This window comes from Paecilomyces variotii (assembly GCF_004022145.1).
Source record: "Paecilomyces variotii strain CBS 101075 chromosome Unknown C8Q69scaffold_2, whole genome shotgun sequence".
NCBI lineage: Eukaryota > Fungi > Ascomycota > Eurotiomycetes > Eurotiales > Thermoascaceae > Paecilomyces > Paecilomyces variotii.
Window position 1 is genome coordinate 2376394 of NW_021167141.1, and position 19136 is coordinate 2395529.

The following is a 19136-nucleotide window of genomic DNA, read 5'->3' on the forward strand; positions in this document are numbered from 1 at the left end:
CGGACAAAATAACGGACTAGTGGTCTAAAAATTCGAGTTGGGTATGATGTATTGAGGTCCAGGAAATCTCCTGAAATCTAGCTGTTTCTTAGAAAATAATTTAGAGGTAGTCGGCAATGAGCAAGATCTAGGAAGGATCTATAGTAGTTACTCATGCCATCATTCATTATTATCATGCGTAGTATCATCAATAATATTATGCGCGAGGGGCGCCGGCCGTCGGGAGGACGTGCGGAAGTCGGCGTGTCGGATGGTGCGGCCACGTGACCAAACAGCCGGGTTCTGTAGAACTTCGGACGTCGACTTCGTCCATCTCAGGCTCTCCGGAACAGCAGCGGCAATTGCCCCCCATACACCATCCCCTCCGCCTCTTTTCGATACCCAATCTCTCCTCCATTCGCGGCCGTGATCGCCTCCGTCAGAATGCTCTCCGCTCGAGTCGCCCGCGCTGGTCTGCGCGCCTCCGTCCAGCAGTTCTCCGTTCCTCGCACTGCCGCCCTCAATGGCATCAGGACCTACGCCACGCCCGCCCAGGACGTGAGGCCCCCTGTGGCTCTGTTCGGTATCGATGGCACCTATGCCAGCTCTCTGGTATGCGACTCCTCTCTCCTCGAAGCCATTGAACCCTTTTCCTTCCGATGGTCCGAGCGTACAGCATGAAAAAGGACCTCAAGCCCACTGAAACGAGCGAAACCGCAATTGAAAGGATAGAAAGAAACTCTGGCTGACGCTCTTCATCAATTTCTTATAGTACACTGCTGCCGTTAAGACTTCCACTCTCGACTCGGCCGCCAAGGCTCTTGCCAACCTCCACGAGACTTTCAAGAAGGACCCCAAGCTCACCACCATCTTGGACGCCCCGACCCTCACCAAGGCCGACAAGCAGCAGATCATTGAAGAGCTCCAGAAGATTGCCGGTGCTGACAAGGATGGCATCTTCAAGAACTTCCTCAACACTCTCGCCGAGAACAACCGTCTGGGTGCCCTTGAGGGTGTCTGCGACAAGTTCGCGACCCTCATGAGCGCTCACCGCGGCGAGATGGAGCTCAGCATCACCAGTGCTCAGGTACGTGTCCATATACTACTCCCTTTTTGTTTGTTGCTGGTGTCCGGGAATAGAGATCCATGTTGTTTTGATTGTTTTGGGGGAATTGTTTTGCTGATCATATTGATGTCTATAGGAGCTCGACAACAAGACCATCCAGCGCATTGAGAAGGCCGTTTCCAAGTCCGAGTTCAGCCAGGGCAAGAAGCTCAAGGTTGTCACCAAGGTCAGTAGCCTCTTAGCTTTTCCGCGGCACCACTTCGTCTACGCCCACAACCGTCATATAAAAACTTGATAAATAGCTAACATCTTCCACCATCAGGTCAACCCCGATGTCATCGGAGGCCTCATTGTTGAGATTGGTGACCGTACCATCGACCTCAGCGTCTCCTCCCGCATTGCCAAGCTCAACAAGGCCCTCACCGACGCCGTGTAAATTAACTCAATCCTCGCGATCCCCTTTTTAACACCCCCACAGCCATGAGACCTGTCGGAGTATAGGAAGAAATGAATCCATTTTTCTATTCCCCTTTCTTTCCCTCTCTACTTCAGCAAGTTTCATGGAAATGAAAGCCTTCAATCACGTGGAAAAACTTTGGCCTTACTTAGATCAACCCAACTTGAGCCAGTCGAACCTACTTCCGTACCATATGATATAGGTATATAGTGCCTGTTCTACTATCTTACCTATTGTCGAATCCCTTTGTCAAATTAGAAAAAGAACATAGCCCTTTTGTTTACTCCATCGGTTTTCCGTTTCTTTTGTAGTCATGTAGAGAAGCTGCGCACGTTAGCTGGTTCAAATTAGATACTTCCAATACGAGGCCGATCAGCTCGACAAAACTATTCTGTCTCCCTCTAGGAGAGAAGAGAGGGGGTATATATAAGGTTCCAGGAATTTATAGAATACGTAGAGGGAACAGTGTAGTTAGTTGGCTAGAAGGATCAAGATAGAAAGCTGCTAACGTTTCGAGAGTGACAAGTTTCAAATAACTTACGCGTTCGACATAAGATGGGAATAGCCAGTAGGCGGTAGAAAACTACAGTAGGAAAGAAAAAGCTACTGTATATCAAAACAACTTGGGAGGCACTCCCCTTTCATAAGACCATATCAAACAAAGTCATATAAGGGAATTGTAGTTAGAAGCCGGAATTATTATTAATTAATGGGTGCTATTCTTGTTAAATGCCTATGATTTATATCTGTATAGGTACTTGAGTTATGAAAAGGCCTGACACGAATATTGATCGTATCAGCTATCTCGGCACCGCTACGTTAGGAGAGTTCAGAGAGCGTATCATACACGCATGGATGAAAAACAAGCCTGCCAGTTGATTGGGAGACCCAATGAACGGATAAATGGAAAAGAAAGGGAATGTTGCATATAAACCATAACGCAAAGAAAATGTCATAAGCTATAAAATATGAAATAAACAAATGGAGACACAGATGGGATGGATAAACTAAATTTCAATGCCTTCTTTCCTTATGAGTCTTCAATATTGTAATCCCCTTTTTTGCTATCCATGGTTGAATAATAAAGGGCAAGCATGATGTTGATAAGCAGAATAATGACGACTGTTTATGCTCGTAACTTGCTTCGATTAACTCGGATTAAGTCGTGCTAAAAGGCTTGACTTTTGGCGCGCGTGTATGGCTTGAGCGTGAATCATAGGACCGGATACGGAATGCTAAGAGCTATGCTGGCGGTTATTATGGCGGGTGGATTCAATTAGTTGATGGCCGGGGATCTGATTTTGAGAAGTGGGAGACGCATCTGCTCCGGGCTTCAATGTAGGTTGGTTCAGCGTCCGTTAGGAGATCCATCTAGCTGCGCCTCGAACTCGTCCTCGTAGTCGGCCACGGATTCCCGACGGCGTACTCTTTCCAACTGGTTCGCGACGTAGTTGTTGAGATGCTGCTCCGCCTCCTGACGAGCGGCCTGATCAGCAAGACCACCCTCATCAATATCATCGCCGTTAGTGCTAAGTGCATCGCCATTGATGGTCGTAGCAAAGTCGCTCCGATTTCCAATAGAGCGGCTAGTGGAAGACCGACGGATGCGTGGAGTACGGGAACCATTGGGCTTCGCTGAACGGGAGAATATATCGTCAAAGTAGTGAGCTGCAGCAGTGGATGGAGTTCGAGGTGTCTGTGGGAGACGACAGTTGATTCTGGGACGGGTTAGTAACTGCTTGACCTACAGCCACACAGAAAATCAAATATAAACATACCCAGTGTCATGGATAATCTTCGCAATCAGTCCAGTCCAACCACATTGGTGCGACGCTCCTAGACCTCGGCCTGTATCCGCGTCAAAGAACTCGAAGAACCACAGGTAGTCCTTCCAGTGCTCATCGAAATCCAGGAGGTCACTGCCTCCATTCATGGCTCGGCGGCCCTCGTCGTTCCTGACAAACAAGTGCTGAAGACGATGCTGGATCTCTTCAGCCACATTGCCTAGATGCATATACTCTCCAGAGCCGGTGGGACACTCGATCTGAAGGGTGTTACCGTAGAACATGTAGAAGCGCAGTAGAGACTCGATAAGTAGGAAGTTGACACACAACCAAATTGGACCACGCCAGTTGCTGTTGCCGCCAAAGAGGCCGCTGTCCGAGTCACCGGGAACGTAGCCAACTTTGAACGTCTGTCCGTTGACTTCCATCGAATAAGGGTGTTCCTCGTGGTACTTGGACATGGAACGGATACCATGGTCCGCCAGGAATTCCGTCTCGTCGAGCATGCGCTTAAGGATCTTCACCAGTCTGTCTTTGCTCACCAGAGCCAGGAGCAATCTGTCATCCTTTCCACGCCGCTGCATGCTGGCAATGTTGCGCTCTGCGACGTCATGCTTGTTCTCGACGAACCACTCGACTCTCCTCTTGAAGGACGGGAACTTGTTGATCAGCTCCGGCTCCAAGGTGGAAACAGCATAGAGTGGGATCAAGCCGACCAACGACCTAATTGGCAACTGCTGGGTCCAGGGACCACCATAGGAGATTGCATCATAGTAGAAGCTAGATATCTGGTTAGTGTGACGCCCACGGAAATGAATATCAGATAACGCACTTGTCTTCCTCGTTCCAGAGGGAGGATTCCTTCTCCCCAGCGCGGAAGGTCATTGCATCACTGATCAGAATGAAGTGCTCGAAGAACTTCGACGCAACTAGAGAGCTGTCAGCATATCGACGATCAGACAGCGTGCAATTTCACTCACTATCTTCATAGGTGCGGCGATGCTTAGCCAGTTCTAGAGCAATATTGAGCATGGATAGACAATAAAACGCCATCCAACCGGTGCTGTCCGCCTGCTCGAGAACTCCTCCAGTAGGCAAGGGCTCGGACCGGTTGAACAAACCGATATTGTCCAGACCCAAGAAACCACCCTCGAAGACATTCTTGCCTTCAGAGTCCTTTCGGTTCACCCACCAGGTGAAGTTCAAGAGTAGCTTCTGGAAAACACGTTCCAGGAAGTCAAGGTCCTGTCGACCATACATCTTCCGCTCAATTTTGAACACTCTGAAAGTAGCCCACGCATGGACCGGTGGGTTAACATCACCAAAGTTCCATTCGTACGCAGGAAGCTGTCCGTTCGGGTGCATGTACCATTCTCGAGTAAGAATGTCCAGCTGCTTCTTTGCAAACTCAGGGTCGATCATAGCCAGAGGGATACAATGGAAGGCAGTATCCCATGCGGCAAAGAACGGATATTCCCAGGAGTCAGGCATAGACAGGACATCATCGATATATAGATGTCTCCAGTTCTGGTTTCGCACATTCTTCCTTCCCGGCGGCGGGGGAATTGTGCCAGGGTCTCCATTAGCCCACTGGTCCCAAATGAATTGGTAGTACTGCTTGGTCCAGAGCATGCCAGAAAGAGCCTGTCTCTGAATGTTCCTCAGGTCCTCCGAGACTGGGAGAGGGTTGATACGGTAGAAGAATTCGTCCGCCTCAGAGATACGCTGCTCAAATACTTCGTCAAGAACTTCTTCGTTGATAAACTCTTGCTTCTTTCTCGAGAAACGGAATCGGACGACAGCGCATTCTCCGGGAGGAACACCATCGCCCTCGTCGAACGCGTACCAGGCAGCAAACTTGGTTCCTTGTTGTTCTGGGTTGACCGCCCTCTTCTCTTCATCGACGATGTGTCGATGGAAGGCATCCTTGACATAGGGTTGGGCGTTCTTTGTTCCCCAGAGAACCTCATTGTTGGTCTCGTTCTCAGTGAACAGGAACCGAGGCTGCACATCCTGTTCGCCGCCTCCAACAGCGGGAGAGGGCGAGAACTGCACATATCGAGTGCCCAGCTTGTGATGGTTGGACTCCGCAGTCAAGGGGCCAGCCTGCTTGATGGACGGTTTCTCGAGTCCTTTCTCATAACCCCATCCCCAGGTGTTCCGGAACCAGACCTGTGGGATGATGTGAAGTGGCGCTGGCTCAGGACCGCGGTTGTAGGCGATGACGCGAAACATGAGTTCCTCCTCATCATCGCCCTCCTTGGCAGTCTCGATGAAGATATCCCAGTATCTGTTGTCATCAAATGCACCTGTATCCAGGATCTGGTACTCACGATCCTGCCTGCCACGTCGAGCATTCTCATCGATGAGATCCTGGTAGGGAAATTTCCTCTGAGGGTACTTGTAGAGGTATTTCATGTAGGAATGCTGCACGCAGATCGACCGTTAGACACTGACTGCATTCCAACAGCATTGGGCTAGACCTACCGAAGGAGTATTGTCCAGATGAAAGTGAGCCTCCTTGATACTCTCACCATGGTTTCCCTGAGGGTTAGAGAGACCGAACAGTCGTTCCTTGAGAAAGTCACTGGGAAACAATTGTTAGCAGCACACTGCTATGAGGAGTCAATTGGCAAACTTGCTCTTTCTCGTTCCAGAAGGAAAAGGCAATATTCTGCAGTCCATGCGTATCTGATACGCCTGCAATGCCATCCTCACCCCAGCGGTAGGTTCTCGACCGGGCATGTTCGTGTGAGAAGTCTGGAGAAAAGCGATCAGCCCAAGAAACCTCGACGATGGACTAGCAGTAGACGAGAAACTTACGACTCCATGCATCACCATCCTCCCTACCAAGGGTTAGTGGACGCTGACAATCATGTTTGGGCATGACAATGGTGGATAAGAAAACAAAGGAAAGTAGTAAAGACTTACGAATAATCCTCGCGGACTGTTCCAATGCGGAAAATGAGGTCATCAGCATAACGATGCCCCCAAAGAGCTTGCTCCTCCCAACTGATGCTCTCTCGAAGAAGAGCAATCAGTCAAGCAAAGGCAGATAAACGAACCTGTAGCCCATTGCCTCTCTGCCACATAGGGACCCCATTTTTTCCAGTACCTGGTCCGCTCCCGATCCTCCTTGAGACGCTTCTCCTCCGCGGTCAGGTACTCGTGCCGGTCGTGGACGACCATTACGGCTTGAGCAAGTATGTGACGCTAAGAAGATAGGGCTGAGAACTAACCGTAAGACAAGCAAACCCGGACAATGAGAAGAATCTGAGACAGATCTCCCTGAAGCTGAAGGTGAGAGCCCCGCGAGAAAAGATCAGAAAAAGATCAGGAAGAGAAAAGAAACAGCAGCAGCAACTCTGTCCCAGGAGATTCCAGGCTTGCTGGCCGCGGGGGAGGCGGGAACCCCAACCGTTCCCGGCTTATCGATAAGACCCGCTTGGGGCGATTCCTGCTCTATATCAGAACGCCCTAAGCAGGGTTTTTGGCTCTTGCTCTGCCCGCTTTTTGCCTTCGTGTGCCCAAGCGTCCGCCTGTCCAGGTCCTGTTTTGCTTCCACGTCAGGCTCGCTGGGTGGAGCGCGCGGTCCGTCCGCCACCAACGACAGTAGACCTGGGAGCAATGAGCAATGCTGGGGATCTAGGCCCGCTGACGGAAGAAATGTTGACATGTAACTAACTACATGCTATAACCAGCCATCATATAATAATAAGTAATAATAGTAAATAGTAAATAGCATTATTTCTAGGTATATCGGGAACGCACGAAAGCGAACGAATGGCGGCCATTCATACAGGCCGCTGGACTATAGAGAAAAAGTCCCCTCAGAACTAGCTCTCCTTACTTGCTTTTTAAGAGAAGATGCAGCATGTAAGAAGGGTGCCGAGTATATGTAAACACACCAAGGGACGCAGATGAGAGACGAGCCAAACTGTCACGGCACCATCCAAGATAATAACATAAAAGCCGCCAGCGACGTGAAGCTGCCCGGGACAACCCACATGGCGTAGCCTGATGGGTCCAAAGGGGCTTGCTTCCGCCCACTCCATCCATGATAGTCCTGCAGAGCGTACAGTACCGTAAAAAAGAAGCCCAGGATCCCGCCCCCCTTTCCCCTATATATCCCATTTCAAATCAGACCCGGTCGTATGGAAGATAATCATGATGCGTCTGCCTTGTTCTTCTGCTTGTGATCTTCATCAATGGCAAAGTCAGCATCACCCGGGTCGTCCATGTCGTGGGATGTTGCCGCAGAGGTCGCTGAGCCCGTCGATCCTTCATCCGAGGGGCCCGATATGGGAGAGGACAGGGGGGACTGAGACGTGTGCGTCTTTTCCTCACCTTCAACCCTCTGCGAATGGCCCGTAGCCTTGTTGATATCGGATTGGGTCAGAACGCGGGACTGTCGCGCCTTTAGACGCTGTTCCGCCTCGCGGATGCGAGCCTGGAGAGCCTCCAGTTCTCGATTCTGGATCATCACCATTTGCTTTCTGCGACGGCTTTGGTCAGCTCCTCTGGGGACCTAGGTAGGTTCCTGTGCGGGGGGCTGGTGCTGCTCTCCAACAATGGCTAGCTGGGTGTTGTATCGGAGATAGATGCTCTCAACAGAATGCATTGCTGGATACGTACTTCTGGTCCACTGATATCTCGAGTTGATCAACGTCGGTGTCCAACGAGAAGGCACTGTCCAGTGCCAGTGAAAATGCCTGTGCCATCGTCCTGTCGAAGGGTCAATACAAGGCTGCTGTTGTGATACCCCAACACCTGCATTGGGGACTTGGAGGAAGGAGGGAGGGTTGGACGAACGACTGCGGTCGGGCCTTAGGCTTCCATTCCTGCTCCGTGTCCGACATCTTGTATGATAAGTCACTCGTCTCCCACGAGACCCAGGTAACTCTCAATAGCAACAGCTGCTATGCAGTCACAATGGGGAGTTGCGACCTGATTTGGAGAAGGGAAAACAGTGTTTCGAAAAGTCGAGAGAGGCCAAGCTCCTAGATGAGACGGGGGCTGATCTTGGCGTGCAATCCCCCCCAAACGGGTTGCAATAGATTTCCTGTCGAAACCAGGACCAGCTGAGAATCTATAGGACGAAAAGGGTCCAATGGTGAGGGAGTGACAAAAGTCTGAGAGAGAAAGAGAGCAAGCTGCAGATGCACGAAGAGAGAGGTTGAGATGCAGAGGGGTTCGCCGTCGCCCTACAGCCGGGAAAAGCGCCTATATAGATCGGTGATAAGAGCACGGTCAGGGAGATGGAAAGGTTCAGAATCCGTCAGGGACCGTGGATGGAGCCCAAAGCGAAATTAGGGAGCGATCGAAGCTGCAGGAGGGCCAAAAGACCGACAACAGCAACGAACGATCGGGTTTCCACCAACGAGGCCGGCGCGCGGTTGTTCCACAGTCCACACTGCAAGGGATCCTCTTCGTCGGAAGATTGCTGGAGCTGGGGAGGGTCAGGCCAAACAATGCGCTATCGCATCAAACATCAGGAGAGGAGGATAAATAATAAAAGGGGCTGGTCAAGGAGCCTCGTGCGGCGCCCCCTGAGATGCGAGCACGGGCGGGTAATGGGCAAGGGCGGGGAGGATGGCAACGAAGAACGGGGTCAGCGTCGAGGAGCTAGAGGAGAGGCTGCTCCATCGATCAAAGGGGAGTTAATTAATTAGTATTATTATTATTAGTTAGAGTAGATATCTAGACCAGTATCTAGGTAGTAGTCTACCTGGTCGTAGATACGGAATGGGGGAGACATGCCCGCTTTTCGTGGACGCAGCGATGCAGTTGCTGTTTACCTGGTGAGCAAGATGTTGTTTCATGTAAATAATCATAAGAATAATAATCACTAGCACATAACTTACCTCGATGCCATGCCATGACGGTCGCAACAAGGGAGCGTCTAGGCAACGGGGGCCACTGGTGACTGGGCAACATCTGGGCGGGCACGACGAGAGTCAAGAGCTCCCTAGAGTTCCCTAGACGGTCTCTAGAGCGTCCCTAGACTCCTAGACTGTCTTTAGACTCCTTAGAGACTTGTCGATCGGTGGACCGGGAGCGCACGTGACTCCAGATGCCATTCGCCGTGCAATTTTTCCCCTCGCGATGATGCCAGATCGAGCTCAACGAGATTCATGTCGAAAAAGCAGCCCATCTCGACTCGACTCGTCTCGACAACGCTCGTCCATCACCCTGCCAGCGGGGATCGTGAATTTCTCCAGCGTTGCCTTCCTAGGCATCGATAGACTACCGCTGAACCCCCCCCAAAACGTCCTGTTGGGCCCTCCCCGCACAGCAACGGTACTCTAAGTCCCCCTAGTTAACTAATATCCAACCCTTCTCAAAAGTCAGCTCGACTCGTTTCGACCTGGTCTGTGCAGTCGGACTTGTCTTTCACCCTTGGCGATGGTGACAGGCTATGCGCACCTCGCTTTACAGTGAAGTCGCGTTGCCCGTCTGCACACCCTTCTCGGGCCACCACCAGCATCGTGGCTCCCATCACCAAGAATCCCACTCTGGGTGGCCGGTCGCATGGGCAATGGGGGATGCCTCCGCTGTCGGCCTACACTCCGTTTGAATCGCTCCTCTTCTTCCAGTCGCTCGCCGCCCTCGACACGCGACCCTCCAATTTCGCTGCCATTTCGGATGTCCTGCGCAACAACACTTTCATCCGCCAGAATGGTGCCTTTGACGCGGCCAGACTCACGCCCGAGGCGTTGGAAGAGCTCTACAACACCTTGATCCACGAGGGACTTGGGGATGCACCGCTCCCCGATCAGAACGGCCACCGTCCTGACGGCAGTATAAGCTCTAATCCCAAGAAGCGCAAGCTCACCAACCCAACGGAGGGAACATCGCATACTACAGTCATCCCAAATTTGGTCTCTCATCTCTACGCCAGATACAAGGAACGCGTTACGAAAGAGATCAGAAGTGAAGAGAAGAGATACAAAGAGATCAGAGATGAAATCGAACGGTTACAGAAGGAGGAGTCCCAAGAGGTTGATGCGGCCGCCGTGGCGGCTCCCTCGGGTCCGGTGCAGGCGCCCGCAACCGCTGTACAAACCAAAGCTGGACCAACACAGCCAGAGCCTATGGATATAGATATTAAGCAGGAAGCCAAACCGGTGCAGCCTGCTACGATGAATGCCAACAGACCAGCGGAAGGAGTTATGACACCGTCGGTGGGAAACCAGACGACAGCGGTAGAGCAAGCTAAATTACCTATGCCACAACAACTCCCTACACAGCCTGTTGGGCCACAGCAAGGGAAACCTGCGCATCCTCAACCTCCGCGTCAAAATGCCCTGCCCATGACAACTGCTCTTCCACCCCAGGCAAACCCGATCAATGGGAAAGCTCCCTCTGTACCTGCAACACAGCCACCAAACCTTGGCTATCGAGCGCCTTCTCCGGATAGACGAGCTGCGAATGTCGAAGTACCATTGCAACCGTACCAGATACCACGGCCTCCAGCCACTCCAGCGGCTGATGCTGCAAAGGCACACCCACGGCCCGAAGTTGTCATTCCGACACCGAAGGGAACTGGTCCCGCAGTGACTCCTACGCAGCCTGGTATCCAACCTGGAAATGCTGCTGCTCGAAGGACGCTTGCTGCACCTGGGCCTTCCTCCGCTCCTCAACACCTCGTTGCACAGCAGCAATTCCAGCAATGGACCCCGCAGCGGGGTTTCCAGACGCAGCACCCTCAGGTCTCTCCCTATGTCTACTACCCGTATCCGAACCAGCCTGTACCTGGAGCACCTATGCCTTCGCCAACGAATGGCCCTCAGATTGCACCAGCCGTTGCGGGACGAGGTCATCAAAGTCCATACCCTCCGTCTGGACCAATGACACCAGGAGCTGTGCTTCCGGTCAGCCAGTCTCCTCACCCCGGTCTTGGAGGTCATGAAACACCTGGCAAGCTGGGCCGGACTCCCTCTTACTCCACTGCACTTGGCAAGCGGCCACCACGCCCGTCAATTGACACATCAGGTTCACTTACGCCTTGGAAGAGATCTCCGCGTCTGAGCATATCCAGATCACCAGGTTCTCCGGTACGACCACGACCCGAGGACGTGAGCCCAATCAGCGAGAAGGCCCCATCTCCCTTCGGGAGTCCTGAACCAGCGAGTAGAGGTGCTCAAGAGGAAACGCAGAAGCGACGTAGAAAGGGCAGTCTGCCACCACCTGAGGCCGAGGGTCGGGGAGCACGTTCCAAGGCAGAGCAGAAAGGACGTGCAAGACGAGATCAAAGCACTGCTTCCACCAGAAGCCGTGGACGATCAGTGACTTCACGGGATGATGATTCCATGACCGACTCGGGCTCCGTAACCCGCAAAATCAAGCAGGAAATGCCAAGCACTCCTGCAGGCATTTCGGAGGACACCGAGACTGAGAATAAAGCATCCGCCCGGCGTAAAGGCACTGCAGCGCAGCTTGAGGAAGGACTGGCCAAGGGAAGAGCCAAGCGGAAGCGTGGAGCGAGTGAATCCATAGAAGCAGATACCATCCCTCCAGAGCCTATTCGCATGGACACCACGCAGTACGTGTTGTGTACGCGTAATTTCCCTAGGACTGGTGCTCCCATCATGAACGATGTCACAGCTCACAAGCATGCCTCCATCTTCGCCAAGCCACTGACTGAGCGAGACGCTCCGGGGTACAAGGATCTCATCTATCGTCCGCAAGATCTGAAGTCGATCAAATCAGCTATCCACCAAGGAAGCAAAGCTGTAGCCGCAGCCACAGAAGCTGCCAGCACGCCTGCTGGAGATGGAGAATCCCCAGCGCCGGGCGTCACGACTCCGTCCAAGAACACGGTGCTGATGCTGCAAAAGACAGCAGATCTAATTCCACCCAGGGGTATTGTGAACTCGGCCCAGTTGGAGAAGGAGCTGATCCGGATGTTCGCCAACGCTATCATGTTCAACCCGACGCCTGAGCGCAGCTTTGGACCAGCCTTCCCCATGATCACGGATAGCAATTCGAGAGAGAGCACCCAGTTCTCAGAAGCAGAGGAGGGCGGCATCATTCATGATACCCGTGAGATGTGCGACGAGGTGGAAAAGGCGGTAACGGGATGGCGTGCCGCTGAAAGGACAGCAGAGGAGGTGGCAAACAAAAGCATCCTCACACTAAGACGGGGGAGTGATGTTAACATGGATAGTAGTGACGAGACCAAGGGTTGATGACTTTCTTCTGCCCTCGTAATTGTGGGCGTCTTGTATTTTTGATAGAGTAGCAGATCCTTGGGGCCTTTTATGAAATGAAGACAAAAAAGGGGTCCTCGGCGTGCACGCCCTCCACAATATTTTTTTTGGCAACATCGCCTTTCCTTTCTTTTTCGCTTTTGCTGGAGATCAGAAGAAGGAGCACTAGCTTGACTCCTTATGTTCACCGTCCGTATGACACCCGGGTAGATGGGTACGATCTCGTGTAACATTCTTAGGGTTGTATCCAGGACTGTAAGCCTCATTCACATGCAAAGAGACATTTTCAAAAATGTCGGTTGTCGAGTAGCAAAGTCGGTCAAAAGCAACATGACATGTCCGCCCAGTCCCTCATGCAGAGCCACGTATCGTCTGCTGGAGTCTCGTCCTACCGAGTCCCTCCTTGGCGTAAAAGTCCATAGGATACACGCCCTTCCCGGTATTATCCCAATGCTCTCTTCCGCCCAGCGCAACCAGCGCTTCATAGGGAGTCAGCAACGGTCGTGAGAACGCATAACCCCAATCGATACTCAGTCTGGGACAGGCGATCTGCACCCAGCACTCGACATCGGACATGGAGGCGAGTTTGCCCGGGAAGATCTCACTGAGCAGCAAGTTCACAAAGGGGATTCCGCGTTCATTGAGATGGTTCTCAATCATAGCCATGGTGTTTGGGTTTCCTTGACGTCCCAGGGAGCCCAGGATGATTCCCCACTTCTTGGCGGATTTCGCGGTGTTGATCGCGTCACGGCGCAGGGTTTGCATCTCCTCGTGCTCGTAGGTCTCACGGGACAGGGTCCGGGAGTAAGGGTCGTACCGATATGCGGGGATGGAGGGGTTGTGAATCATGGCTGACTCGAGGTGGAAGCGACCGTCACCTAGGTAGAGAAGGATGTCGACCTCGTTTTCCGACAGCTGGGGAGAAGTACAGCCGAGAATCTCACCCTTGGAGAGAGGCGTGATCTGAGGGATGAGGACTTTGAATCCAGCTCGTTCGAGGACGGGTTTGAGACCATGCAGCGTAGCATTGAATTGGATGGTACCGACGGTAGCGATCGTCTTGCCCGGCTGGAAGTTTCGTTCGAGGGTCGCGATCAGATGCGAGGTGTCAATGCTGATGTCGACGAAGATATAGAGGGTCTTAATCGTTGTGACATCCACGGGAATCAGGCAGCTATGAGCGTAGTGGACCAGCAAGTCACATCCCAGAGCGCGAGCAGTGTAGTCGTCAATGCAGCAGGCGCCGTAGGTGACATCTCCCATGATGAGCGTTTCCGTGCCCGGACAAAATTGCGTCAAGATATCCGAGATGGTTGTCGCGAAGAGAAGAAGTCCCTCTGGGAATTGTAGTGCCACTCGCTTCGCTCCCAATGTGCGTATCCGGTGAATCGTCTTCGGGATCTCGAAGGAGTAGTTTTTCGGAAGCAGCGCAATGGCGGCTTGAATATCAGGATCTTCCAGAATTTCGGGAGGGACTTGGTTCAGAGTTCGAGGAATCCTTCGAGGAGCGGCTGTATAGATGTCAGCATAAAAAAAAAAGTCCAATATTGCTCATGAGGGGTTATACTGACCTTTCTCGACAGCCGTTGATCCCCCCTCCTGCACCGCCGAGCCATCTTTCTGGGCCTGAGCATCTGCTGTCCGTCGCCCAACGAATCTCTTTTTTGGCTGACGAGTCTGACTGACAGGCTGCACGGCAGGAGTGTTGTCTTCCATTTTTTCCGGTGCGATATCTGTGTGGTTTTCTCCAGTCATCGTTTGGCAGACATCGAACAATAAGAAGAATAAATTAAAATTGGGAAATATGCAATCTGACTAAGGCGAAGTGGCGGTTAGATAAACTAAGTAGAAAGTGGGGGACCTCGGGGTCTCTCTTGGTTTCGTTCCTCTCCGCATCTCTCGGCATCATCTGGAACTAAACTAAGTACTGTATCATTATAATTAGACCGATCCGGAGCTCCCCTCCCAGGGACAGCTTCCCCTCTTGCTCTCGAGACCCCGGATTATGTATTTGATGCATTGCACGACCTTTACTTGCTCACTTGTACACTGATCTGCCAGGATGCTTTCTCTGAGGCCTAGACTACGTCTTTCTTCTGTCCTTCGGAAGGCAGCTCCCATCCGTTGTTATTCGACAGAGCCACGGCTGACGTCGAACCATGTTCGCATCGTCGAAGTCGGAGCGCGCGACGGGCTACAGAACGAAAAGACATCGATTCCTCTGGAGACGAAGATCCAGCTGATTGAGAAGCTAGCCAAGACTGGAGTCACTACAATAGAGGCTGGCTCTTTCGTGCCGGCGAAATGGGTGCCACAGGTGCGGTGCTTCCGATGCCTCGCTCCAGCATATTGACTCCAGATGTTCTATCCATTTCCATGATGTAGCAAACACCTAACACAGTTAACCTCGTGTGCAGATGGCAAGCACTTCAGAGATATTGCAACATATCATCAAGTCTCCACCGCAAGCTAAGAACGAGATCGCGTACAACTACCTTGTTCCCAATATCAAGGGACTGGAGAACCTGGTCAAAGTTATGGAGGCTGAAGGCGCGTCGGCCCAGATTCCTGGGACTGCTGAAAAGCCGCCTATTACGACAGAGATTTCTCTGTTCGCGGCAGCTACAGAGGCTTTCTCCAAGGCAAACACGAATTGCTCCATTGCAGAGTCCCTGGAGCGAGTTCGTCCGATCGTTGCGCTAGCAAAGACGAAGAATATCCGGGTGCGTGGATACGTCTCGGTTGCCCTGGGCTGTCCATACGAAGGCCCAGATGTGCCACCTTCCAAAGTAGCGGAGATCACAGCGACGCTGCTCGAGATGGGAGCAGATGAGGTTTCTGTTGCTGACACCACGGGCATGGGCACCGCACCACGGACCCTTGAACTCCTGCGAACGCTCAGTGCGGCTGGCATCGCGAATAGTGACCTCGCGCTTCACTTCCACGACACCTATGGCCAGGCGCTCGTGAACACAATGATTGCGCTCGAGCATGGTATCAGGACCTTTGACAGCAGTGTTGGAGGACTTGGCGGGTGCCCTTACTCTAAGGGTGCCACTGGAAACGTGGCGACGGAGGATCTTGTCTATACTCTCGGCAGTCTAGGCATGCATACAGGCATCAACCTGGAAGAAATGTGTAGAATTGGCGACTGGATCTCCAAGGAACTGGGTCGAGCTAATGGTAGCCGAGCGGGCAAGGCGATTCTGTCACGGCTGCAGGAGCAAGAGGCCCAGGCCTAGTTGCTCAGAGCCCTAGTCAGAATTGAAGGGAAAGGCTTGTTTGGCCTCTTGCTCTTGGAGCACGCATTTCGGGCGTTCACTGTTCCTGTCTGCCTGTATACTTATTTTGTTTATGTATATAGCCCTCGTCTACGCATTATGAAAAATGGCATATTCTTAAGAAACAAGCAATACGACGTTGCAATTATAAACGTTGATTGAATAGTGTACATTCTATAGGTTCGAGATGGGCCCCTTCTGTTCCGAACCGTTGAGTGGTGAATATGTACGGCCATTGTCCATTATCACCTTGTGTAGAAGATCGTCCCTCTCCATCTTGAAGTTCGTTCCATATCACTGCAGCAATGGTCGGTGGTTATAGGAGCCATTTCCGCTGCGTAGAGAGAGTCGCAGACACGGAGACCACCTTCACACGCAATATAATATTCCACCACGAATCAGTCAGATGACCCCCTATCATATCACATTATCTATAGTCCGTCTGGGATAGCGCGATCTCTAGAAATCCGTAACCCGTCCGTTATAACTCCAGTCGCCATCGCCACCCCACCGCAACGGCTCAGTCTTAGGCCCGCCAATCTCTCCTGTCTTGGGGTTCTTCTCTCCCTCGAATTCGGGTTGGGCACCCATCCGCAAGTTCGGATGTAGCTCTTCGCCATCTCCAGATGCGTCGATCCGTGCTGCGGGTGCAGCGTCGGATGCTGCGGCAGAGTTGGGAGACTGGTTGACCTTTGGTGGCGTTCGAGGCGTGCTGAATGCGCCGGTTGATTGTCTTTGGAGCTCTTCGAAGATCTCTTGTTCCTCCTTCGGGAGTCTGGGCGGTGCAGCAGGTCGCGCGAAGGGGTTCAGTTTGCCATCTGCGCGGAGGGGAGAGGATGTTGAGAGAGCGCGCAGAGGCTGAGATGATGCACGGGGGATCTGTCGGAAAGGAGCCATGGCTCGAGGTAGTGATAGGAAAGATGCCATCTTGTTGAGTCTGGAGGGTAGCACTCGAGAAAGAAGTATGAGTGGGCAGGGGAGTTGTTGATGGATGATTCAGAGCCGGGCGTTGTAGGAGTTAACTTACTTAGTAGCTCGCCGGCGTCGATAAGCGGCCCGATATCGCGGCGCTTCTCCGGGCTTTTCTGCGCGGCGAGTCATTCATCCATTCAGTCATTCTTTTCTTTTTCTCTCGGCGGACAATTCTTATCCCACTGAGATAGCAGACTTCTGCTATTTTGTTGATCCAGGGTTCTCTGACAGGCCAATTGCTGGAGTGTCTCTTTTCCAAATTCCTCCCTGGATTTTTACAATGGCCTCGCGTGTGTCATCCATGCGGTTCGCCGCTGCGGCACTGTCCGCGAAGAGAGCTCCTGGTCTTGTGGCACCGCTGCGCCGTTCTTTTGCTTCGACGGCCTCGAAGGCTGCTCAGTCTGTATGGATCTGTTGACTACGTCTTCGTTGCTGTTGGTCAGCTGCTAACACTGCGCAGGGACCCAAGAACCCAGACCCTACGGCCGATTCGCCAACCGTGGCTTTCATCAATGAAAAGGCGCCTTTTATGGTGACGACTTACGTCCGTCCACACCCTGTGATGGTCAAGGGACAGGGTTCGTATCTGTGGGATATGGAAAACCGGCGATATCTGGACCTGACCTCGGGAATTGCTGTCAACTCCCTGGGTCATTGTGACCAGGAGATTGCAAAGATCATTGCGGAGCAGGTATGCAATATATGATGCTCCTTATCAATACATGAGAATAGTGATATTTACAATGCCCTTATTTTAGGCCGAAACCCTCATCCATGCCTCCAACCTATATCACAACCCGTGGACCGGAGCCCTCAGCAAGCTGCTTATTGAGAAGACCATCGAGTCCGGTGCCATGCGGGATGCCTCCCAGGTCTTCGTCTGCAACTCCGGTACAGAGGCCAACGAAGCTGCCATCAAGTTCGCACGCAAGGTCGGACATACCCTGGACCCTTCAGGCGCGAAGCATGAATTCGTTTCTTTCCATAACTCCTTCCATGGACGTACGATGGGCGCGCTCTCTGCCACCCCGAACCCCAAGTACCAGGCTCCCTTTTCACCAATGGTTCCCGGATTCAAGTACGGCAACTTCAACGACGTCGAACAGCTCCAGACCCTTATCACGGACAAGACATGCGGTGTTATTGTCGAGCCCATCCAGGGAGAGGGCGGTGTTCACAGCGCTACTCCAGAGTTCCTCGTTGCTCTCCGCGAACGCTGCGATGCCGTCGGCGCGGTTCTGATCTTCGACGAGATCCAGTGTGGTCTCTCTCGCACAGGCAGCTTCTGGGCTCACGGCCACCCTTCCCTCGCCCCCTCCACCGGCAAGGCCGCTCACCCTGACATCCTCACCACCGCAAAGGCCCTGGGCAACGGCTTCCCCATCGGCGCTACCATCGTCTCCGAGAAGGCTGTCGGCCAGTACATCAAGACCGGCGACCATGGCACCACCTTCGGCGGCAACCCTCTCGCCAGCCGCGTCGCCCACCACATCGTCGAGCGCCTCGCATCCCCTGACCTCCAAAAATCCGTCGAAGCCAAATCCGCCCTCTTCACATCCGGCTTCAAGTCCCTTCAGGAGAAATACCCCGAGATCATCTCCGACGTCCGCGGCCGCGGTCTCATCCTCGGTGTCCAGCTCTCCGAAGCCTATATCCCCAAGGCTTCTGACCTGATCACCGCTGCGCGCGAGAGAGGCATGCTCATCATCACGGCTGGAAATGGTTGTCTTCGCTTCGTCCCCGCCTTGACCATTACGGAAGAACAGATCAAGACCGCTCTCAACATCCTGGAGCAGTCGATCGAAATTATTGCCAAGAAATAAACAAAAAATGTCTCGAATTTAGAATTTATATCGTCCATCCATATCATACTATCCTGTTTTATTTTTTATTCATTTTTTTGGTGTCTGAGTGGGACAAAAAAAAGAGTAGAATTATACCTTTTTTCCTTTTTCTCATTTGAGTTGGATCATCATGTGATGTGATACGATGCGTGGCGTTGCAATAACGATGTTATGTTATGTCGAGCTTGTATTCACTCGCGACTTTTCTACAATCTTGGATTATCATAGACAATATGATCAAAGAATCTGGATATGGAGAGAAAGCGAGTCGTATTACTCTTCTCATCCCCTTTTTTTCGGATGAATGTCGACAATATTTCGTATTTGGGACTTTTGTAAATGTTCAATAAACATTCTGGGTGAGTCTAGTAATTGGATTCAATAGCTAGCAGTTTATATGCATATCTATCTACCAGGTACCTAGAGAGTATGGCCTATCATGAAGACGATACATATCTAGAACAGAATCCATGGAACAAATCAGATGGTATCCAACTGGCTAGCAGAAGGAAAACACAACCTCTAATCGACCACCCTTCCA

At 52.1% G+C, this 19136-nt stretch overlaps 8 protein-coding genes across 8 annotated transcripts; 4 read left to right on the forward strand and 4 right to left on the reverse strand.

The window, feature by feature from the left end:
* Positions 1–312: 312 nt before the first annotated feature.
* Positions 313–1871, forward strand: C8Q69DRAFT_457609 (ATP synthase delta subunit-domain-containing protein). Its single transcript, XM_028629919.1, has 4 exons — positions 313–591; positions 752–1066; positions 1182–1271; positions 1368–1871. Exons 1-4 carry the CDS (start codon positions 424–426, stop codon positions 1479–1481), a joined length of 687 nt encoding a protein of 228 aa, XP_028487695.1. The 5' UTR covers positions 313–423; the 3' UTR covers positions 1482–1871.
* Positions 1872–2654: 783 nt separating this feature from the next.
* On the reverse strand, positions 2655–6963 carry C8Q69DRAFT_158241 (Six-hairpin glycosidase-like protein). The gene is made up of 9 exons (XM_028625627.1): positions 6352–6963; positions 6218–6233; positions 6110–6132; positions 5929–6046; positions 5774–5873; positions 4267–5713; positions 4119–4215; positions 3281–4066; positions 2655–3220 (listed from the first exon to the last, which is right to left on the reverse strand). Exons 1-9 carry the CDS (start codon positions 6473–6475, stop codon positions 2851–2853), a joined length of 3081 nt encoding a protein of 1026 aa, XP_028487696.1. The 5' UTR covers positions 6476–6963; the 3' UTR covers positions 2655–2850.
* Positions 6964–7206: 243 nt separating this feature from the next.
* C8Q69DRAFT_158253 (hypothetical protein) lies at positions 7207–8344 on the reverse strand. Its single transcript, XM_028625628.1, has 3 exons — positions 8099–8344; positions 7922–8011; positions 7207–7782 (listed from the first exon to the last, which is right to left on the reverse strand). Exons 1-3 carry the CDS (start codon positions 8143–8145, stop codon positions 7452–7454), a joined length of 468 nt encoding a protein of 155 aa, XP_028487697.1. The 5' UTR covers positions 8146–8344; the 3' UTR covers positions 7207–7451.
* Positions 8345–9831: 1487 nt separating this feature from the next.
* C8Q69DRAFT_504700 (Bromodomain-containing protein) lies at positions 9832–12477 on the forward strand (the record flags this gene model as incomplete). The annotated part of the gene is made up of 1 exon (XM_028632619.1): positions 9832–12477. The coding sequence occupies one exon, from the start codon at positions 9832–9834 to the stop codon at positions 12475–12477; it is 2646 nt and encodes an 881-aa protein (XP_028487698.1).
* A 186-nt stretch (positions 12478–12663) lies between these two features.
* C8Q69DRAFT_158371 (putative diphthamide biosynthesis protein) lies at positions 12664–14335 on the reverse strand. The gene is made up of 2 exons (XM_028625629.1): positions 14070–14335; positions 12664–14009 (listed from the first exon to the last, which is right to left on the reverse strand). The coding sequence occupies exons 1-2, from the start codon at positions 14251–14253 to the stop codon at positions 12850–12852; spliced, it is 1344 nt and encodes a 447-aa protein (XP_028487699.1). The 5' UTR covers positions 14254–14335; the 3' UTR covers positions 12664–12849.
* A 59-nt stretch (positions 14336–14394) lies between these two features.
* C8Q69DRAFT_457625 (hydroxymethylglutaryl-CoA lyase) lies at positions 14395–15909 on the forward strand. The gene is made up of 2 exons (XM_028629920.1): positions 14395–14815; positions 14916–15909. The coding sequence occupies exons 1-2, from the start codon at positions 14561–14563 to the stop codon at positions 15738–15740; spliced, it is 1080 nt and encodes a 359-aa protein (XP_028487700.1). The 5' UTR covers positions 14395–14560; the 3' UTR covers positions 15741–15909.
* Positions 15906–16799, reverse strand: C8Q69DRAFT_457627 (DUF1674 domain protein). The gene has a single exon (XM_028629921.1). The coding sequence runs from the start codon at positions 16704–16706 to the stop codon at positions 16239–16241; it is 468 nt and encodes a 155-aa protein (XP_028487701.1). The 5' UTR covers positions 16707–16799; the 3' UTR covers positions 15906–16238.
* A 4-nt stretch (positions 16800–16803) lies between these two features.
* Positions 16804–18959, forward strand: C8Q69DRAFT_413960 (pyridoxal phosphate-dependent transferase). Its single transcript, XM_028628328.1, has 3 exons — positions 16804–17154; positions 17212–17442; positions 17510–18959. The coding sequence occupies exons 1-3, from the start codon at positions 17032–17034 to the stop codon at positions 18572–18574; spliced, it is 1419 nt and encodes a 472-aa protein (XP_028487702.1). The 5' UTR covers positions 16804–17031; the 3' UTR covers positions 18575–18959.
* Positions 18960–19136: the final 177 nt, after the last annotated feature.

Bases quoted from the DNA above. Each gene is read 5' to 3' on its own strand.
- C8Q69DRAFT_457609 (XM_028629919.1), top strand. From the start codon at position 424: ATGCTCTCCGCTCGAGTCGCCCGCGCTGGTCTGCGCGCCTCCGTCCAG. The intron at 592-751 runs GTATGCGACTCC...AATTTCTTATAG, and splicing joins GCACCTATGCCAGCTCTCTG to TACACTGCTGCCGTTAAGAC. The intron at 1,067-1,181 runs GTACGTGTCCAT...TGATGTCTATAG, and splicing joins TCAGCATCACCAGTGCTCAG to GAGCTCGACAACAAGACCAT.
- C8Q69DRAFT_158253 (XM_028625628.1), bottom strand. From the start codon at position 8,145: ATGTCGGACACGGAGCAGGAATGGAAGCCTAAGGCCCGACCGCAGTC. The intron at 8,012-8,098 runs GTTCGTCCAACC...ACCCTTCGACAG, and splicing joins CCTAAGGCCCGACCGCAGTC to GACGATGGCACAGGCATTTT. The intron at 7,783-7,921 runs GTACGTATCCAG...AAGCCGTCGCAG, and splicing joins GAGATATCAGTGGACCAGAA to AAAGCAAATGGTGATGATCC.
- C8Q69DRAFT_158241 (XM_028625627.1), bottom strand. From the start codon at position 6,475: ATGGTCGTCCACGACCGGCACGAGTACCTGACCGCGGAGGAGAAGCGT. The intron at 5,874-5,928 runs GCAAGTTTGCCA...ATTGTTTCCCAG, and splicing joins TCCTTCTGGAACGAGAAAGA to TGACTTTCTCAAGGAACGAC. The intron at 4,067-4,118 runs GTGCGTTATCTG...CCAGATATCTAG, and splicing joins CTCTGGAACGAGGAAGACAA to CTTCTACTATGATGCAATCT.
- C8Q69DRAFT_457627 (XM_028629921.1), bottom strand. From the start codon at position 16,706: ATGGCATCTTTCCTATCACTACCTCGAGCCATGGCTCCTTTCCGACAG.
- C8Q69DRAFT_457625 (XM_028629920.1), top strand. From the start codon at position 14,561: ATGCTTTCTCTGAGGCCTAGACTACGTCTTTCTTCTGTCCTTCGGAAG. The intron at 14,816-14,915 runs GTGCGGTGCTTC...CCTCGTGTGCAG, and splicing joins CGGCGAAATGGGTGCCACAG to ATGGCAAGCACTTCAGAGAT.
- C8Q69DRAFT_158371 (XM_028625629.1), bottom strand. From the start codon at position 14,253: ATGACTGGAGAAAACCACACAGATATCGCACCGGAAAAAATGGAAGAC. The intron at 14,010-14,069 runs GTCAGTATAACC...ACATCTATACAG, and splicing joins ATCAACGGCTGTCGAGAAAG to CCGCTCCTCGAAGGATTCCT.
- C8Q69DRAFT_413960 (XM_028628328.1), top strand. From the start codon at position 17,032: ATGGCCTCGCGTGTGTCATCCATGCGGTTCGCCGCTGCGGCACTGTCC. The intron at 17,155-17,211 runs GTATGGATCTGT...AACACTGCGCAG, and splicing joins CCTCGAAGGCTGCTCAGTCT to GGACCCAAGAACCCAGACCC. The intron at 17,443-17,509 runs GTATGCAATATA...CCCTTATTTTAG, and splicing joins CAAAGATCATTGCGGAGCAG to GCCGAAACCCTCATCCATGC.